Genomic DNA, 6000 nt, shown 5'->3' with positions numbered 1-6000 from the left:
GGTTGTTGTTTCAATGAAAAAACTGTAACTGTAACTAATTACTTTTACAAAGTAACTTTCCTATCCCTGATTATATGTGTGTATAAGTATATATGCATATACAAAGCGTTTTGCAAGAAATTTTTTTTTCAGTTACTATTGTAAGTTTTGTTCCGAAATAATAGGTGCTTGAACCTAATTTGAAACATTTCTAATTTTTTCTGTAGTCTTAAAAAAATAGAAGAAATGTTATTTATTACAATATTCTTGATACAACAATTTAACATATATGAGAATGTGGTCAAAACTCAGCTGTTTCGAATTTGGCGTAGATAAACCTAATTTGAAACAAATTTAGTGCATATAAATTGATTGTGTTATTTAAAAACAAAGTTTTCTTTAAATATTATATTATGCTTAGTAAATAAAAAATAATGAAAAGTTCCTTAATTGTAATGTAATTATTTACCATATTAATACTGCAATTGTATTCAATTTTAAAAATCGATACAATTCCTCTTGTGTATATCCGACTTTTTCCGGCTGTTGATTAAAAATTTTAGCGCATGTTTAAAAGAAACTATTAAAGTAACTACCAAAATAGTTATTAACTACAAAACAATGTAACTAAGTTAAGTTACAATTACAAATGGAAAAAAGTAACAAAGTTAAATTATTAGTTACCAAAAAAAGTAACTATAACTTTGTTACTGTACAAGTAACTCGTTACTTCCCAACTCTGAACACACACACACACACACACACACACACACACACACACACACACACACACACACACACACACACACACACACACACACACACACACACACACACACACACACACAGACAGAAAAAAATATATATATAGTGTATGTGCGTATGTAATATAAAAGAAAAATAAAGAAATAAGAATAAGAAGATAAGATAAAATCACGGATAAGATGAAATCACGTTTTCATTCAAATGCCTCTGTAAATTCTAAGAGACATTGCTTAACAAAATGTTCTGTATTAATTGGAAAAGTGGGAAAAAGTTAGTAAAACACATTCAAGTAAAAATATGCGCAAAGGCGATAGTTCAAAAAGTCTCATGGTTCAAGATACAGTACACATACAATGATTAAAATTTGTGTTAACTAAATTTAATAACAGTGCTTAAAGCGTACAAGTAGTAGAAAAAATGATTCCCTCTTAATCACATATCTACAACAAAATTTCGCCCGCTTGAGAGGGCTTAGTGGCGTAATTGACACCACTGAATAAATGTACGCGGAGAACAATACAGTTATCCTTCTCATAATTATACTGTTTTGTATACTGTATATCAATTTTTAAAAAATTACTGCATTATACCTATTATTCAGTAGATTTAATTGTTCTATCTCACGTCAACAAAATTAAGCTCTGTATAAGTATAACGTCGTAGGATAAAAAATTGCGTCAGTCGCGTTTCCCAGGGCCGATGTTCTTCTGCGTCAACCACGCCGGATCGATTGCAGATAGACCACGAAGGTAACATCTTCCAGTAGCTACAACCTCCGTGAACAGCAGCAACGGCGGCTTCGTACCATGCAACGTCGAAGAAGGGTGTATAGTTACCGGCTGCTTCGAATACACCTATCCCAAACGCGTAATACGATTATTCGAGAATCTTTTTGCTTGTTTGTCGATGTACGAAATTCAAGTGAGGTAAAGACATAAACAATAAAAGAAAATACAGAAATGAGAATAATTATTTATTATGTTCCACACGTATCTCTCTCTCTCTCTAACTTTTAAATCTTTATTGTTCAAAAAAAAAGTTAATACTAAAATGAATGAAAGAGAAGAGAATAATCAATCGTTAATCTGCTGATTAAAATTCGTTAAAATGCATAAAGAGGGATTAGAGATTAATAAAAATTTCAAAATATTAATGTAATAAAAAAAACTGGTCTATAAAATTATTTTACAATATTATATTTCATTAAAAATAATAACAGCTTAAATAAAAAAAATTCCATAATTTATATAAATCAAAAATTAAACAATTTGTATAATCATATTTTTATATATTATTTCATAATAAACTTACTTAAGAGAAAAGAGAATAATATTCAATATAACAGCAGAAAATTAACAGTAAGAAGAACGTAATAATGCAGAAATAATATTGTGAGAGAGAACATTTACTTACCGTGACATACGTCTGATCCCTTTGCAGCTCAGCGAGATTCTCGTATAATCCCTCGAGAAAAGCTTTTCTGAGTTGCTTCGTATTCGTTCCGCAACTCGCCTTCTCTAAATTCGCACGTTCCGCTAACGCTGCAAGCTGTTGCCTCACTTCCGACCCGTACTCCAGATTTCGATGGTGCAAAAAGTTCTCGTGGCACCACACCTTCTTCTGCGTAGCGCTTTGATATGCTCGGAACACATTCAGTAACGTTACGTGATCCCCCTCAGGCGAAGCAAATCTGAAACCTCTCAATGAGAGTTACTCGAGTAACATAGAATAATATTAATAACTTGTGTAGCCAATCGCGAATGATGATAAAAAGTGCATTCTATTACGAAGCTTCATGACAATAATTTATAGATTTTATCTGAATTTCATCTTTTTACCTACAAAAAATAAACAAAAACTAAAAAAATCAGTGTTTAATTTTAAAAAATTTCTATAAATAGTTTGAAGAATGTTTATTGAAACCATTGAAACAATTTAGTTTAAAAAAAATTTTTTTCTATCTTTTATAGTTTCAAAGATATTTGCCTAAAAAGGAAAAAATTGATTTTTTTCGAAGAGATGTTCCCTTCAAGGTGTAACTTTGCAAAAATAAAAAATAGTTTCGTATTAGAAAAAAAATCTACTCTACACAATTTCTCAAAATTTTTTGAATTTTTAGGTTGTCTAATCTCCCTTGTTAAATTAAAGAAAAGATCAAGGAATCTTTTCTTAGGTATAATATGTATATAACTATTCAACTTAAAATATATTTAGAACGATAAAAGTATTCTAAAAGTCTGAAAGAGAAATTGTACAAAATTAATATAATACTTACAAATTATTACAATATTTGTCATAATAAAATTTTAATCTTTTTGCATTTTCTTCACAATTAAAAGACTTCAAGTATATAATTAGCATTAATTCAATGAATATTTATGAATATGGTTATACTTTACTACCTAAATATTAAATTTTGCGCCAAGTTTACATAGCAATGTTTTATTAAAAATATAATATTCTACGGTATGCGATGATTTGAATTTTTATTTTTAAAACAAGTAAAAATAGAAATCAATACTATTTATTTATGACTGTTGACAATTTTTATAAATAAGACATATGTCCCAGAAGTACGAAAAGATCAATGATAATCCTTCAAGCTATTTGCAGAAAATTTGTAAATTAAAAACTTTTTCTAGTCCTTGCCTATTTTTCCTAAGTGTATTTATAAACAAATTACAAATAAGAGCCGTACCGTGAACGTGCAGTGTAAGCCTGTTCTCTCTTCGTGGGTGGGTCCATGAAAATCGATTCTCCCGATAATAAAGCGATAACCGTCAGTGCTTCCTCCAGACACCTGTGTTCCACCGATGCGAGGATCACTTTGGTAAATCGAGGGTCTAACGGGAACAGTGACATCGTTCGACCGAGCGTAGTCAGCTGCGGTGGAGATCCTTTTAAAAGGGATTATATAAGAATTTATTATCTCTAGCAAAGCGACTCTCGTTACTCACATCTTACTCGATATAATGAAAATAAAAGTACAAATAACCACTAAACTATCTAAACTGTAAAAGTACAAACAACCACTAAACTATCTTTTTTGATCACTTCTCAATCTTAATATAAAAATAACTTTGTTTTAATATGGAATGAAGAAACTTTTATTTTAAAAATAGCAATAAACAAAAATCAAGGTAAAGTAATAACTAATTATAAAGTTAAATAATAAAATAAATAAAAGAAAAAATTCCATTTCTTAATCGAGGCAAATCTTAGTGCCAATAATAATTCTATATTAATTATTAAATATATTTTTCAGACCTAAATACTGCGTGCATAATTTGCGACTTTGAGATTCAAAATCGTAAACTAAAACAAGAAAAAAATACCTCAAATTAATTTGATCATCGGATTTAATAACAATGCTATAAGCATCTTTTTATAAACAACAATTTTAAAAAATTTACCGCGAAAAATATAATATTCTCTCAGCCAGAGTTTAAATCTGGAATTCTCTCATGAAGTGTCACATACCAATTCAGAAAATAGCATTTACTCTTATTTTTTATATTATTCATATACCAGTCTAATATTTAACTGTTTATTAAATATTAAAGTTAAAAAGTTAATAACTTTTAACTCAACTTAATTAATTTTAAATAAGTTTATTTTTAATTCCAACTAATTATTTTTTAAACATTTGAACTTTAACTTCTTAATTTTTTCCTAAGCTAAAAATTCTTATTTTTTTATGTGAAAAAAAATACATTTTTATATAAAAAATATTTCTTTGTTATTTCACATAAACTTAATTTACAAATCAAATATTAAATTTATTTCATCCATATATGTACATATATCATAATTTTTGATTTTATTATTTAGAGCAATCTAATTTTTTAAAAATACAACATTTTATTTCAATAAATAATACTCTTTAAAATTAACTGTTAATTTAATTTATATTAATTTAATTTTGAGATAAGACTTTTAACTGAGTTAGTTTTTCATTCACGCAACTTGTAACATAACTAAATTATAAGTCAGTAATTTTAACTCTTTTTTAGTTTCAAAAAATATTAACTTACCTAACTCTAATAAAAATTAATGCAAAATTTACTAAGCTAGTATACAAATTAATTATTCTATCCAAGTATAATTACTGATTTATTTAAAAAAAAAAATTTATAAAGAAAAAATATCAGTATCTATTACCTTTAACTGCACCTAGCTTTTCCAAACAGTTCACGGCCACGTCTATACTCTCTTTGGGCGGTTTATTCATAAAATCGAAAGTGGTAATGTCGACGCCGATAGCGAGCAGTTGCAAAGCGACTCCCGCGAGAGAACACCTTTGAATTTCTGGTATCGGCATGTTCTTCATCTTCTCAAATTCCTCTTGTGTGTAAGCTCTATAACATCTGCCTGGTGCTTCGCGAGCGGCTCTACCCGCTCTTTGCCAAGCTTGAGCCTGTGAGATTTTCTCAACCCTCAATATATCCAAACCTGTCGTTGGATGATGTGTCCTCACTTTGACAACACCGCTATCGATTACGTGGCGAATTCCTATGTTTAATTTCCTTGTTAAATTCTTTGGTCAAATTATAAATAATTGTAAAGTTGAAAATAACGAATACTATATGTAATTAATGCTCAAGTGCGATGTTGAAAATAACAAATAATCTCATGCACGCAATATGTTGCTTCAACTATCACATTAGAAAACTTACATAAAAAACTTATAAAAATAAACTTTCTTTACATCTTTCCTTTATAATTATTTACGTAAAAAAACTTTAATGTCAACAAAAATATTTATAATTTATTTTTTTGTTTAAGGAAGTCGTTTCCTATACCGGCCAAAAAATAGGCAATTTTTAAGAATTTTTTGAAAAATAAAAATATTGCACCAAATGTTTTGAAACTATACAGTATTATCATTCGACATTTATAATGTATAAAAAAATTTTTGTTCCGAAATCATCGATATATATGTATATATATATATATATATATATATAGTGCGAGACAGCCGAGTGTGACAGAGAATCAGTGCGTATGATATAACGAGTTCATCGTTCACGATTGTAATATTAAAAATAGTCAACCGTGAAAGGGATCCGCCCGCGGTTGCAGCTTGCGTTCGCAAGTATATCTCGAGCCCTATAGTATAGTCCGGGGCCCTGTGAATAATTACTCACGTGATCATAAGATCATATGCGAGTCTAATAATCACTCACGTGATCATTGAGATCATATGCGAGTCTAATAATTATCACGATTCGGCGTGTTCACTCATTTGCAACTTAC

The 6000-nt window shown here is 28.9% G+C and overlaps 1 protein-coding gene across 1 annotated transcript in view; it reads right to left on the bottom strand.

Moving 5' to 3' along the window:
- Positions 1–218: 218 nt before the first annotated feature.
- LOC105838791 (ATP-dependent RNA helicase DHX33) overlaps positions 219–6000 on the bottom strand; it is a 124748-nt gene continuing 118966 nt past the window's right edge. Inside the window, exons 5-8 of the mRNA XM_036285615.1 lie at positions 4906–5256; positions 3443–3641; positions 2158–2434; positions 219–1598 (exon numbers count right to left, since the gene is read on the bottom strand). Coding sequence (XP_036141508.1) covers positions 1422–1598; positions 2158–2434; positions 3443–3641; positions 4906–5256 — 1004 coding nt within the window. The 3' untranslated portion in view covers positions 219–1421. The remainder of the gene's footprint in view (positions 1599–2157; positions 2435–3442; positions 3642–4905; positions 5257–6000) is intronic.

The sequence above is a fragment of the Monomorium pharaonis genome, chromosome 4 (assembly GCF_013373865.1).
Source record: "Monomorium pharaonis isolate MP-MQ-018 chromosome 4, ASM1337386v2, whole genome shotgun sequence".
Classification (NCBI taxonomy): Eukaryota; Metazoa; Arthropoda; class Insecta; order Hymenoptera; family Formicidae; genus Monomorium; species Monomorium pharaonis.
This window is presented reverse-complemented; position numbering and strand designations above follow the sequence as displayed.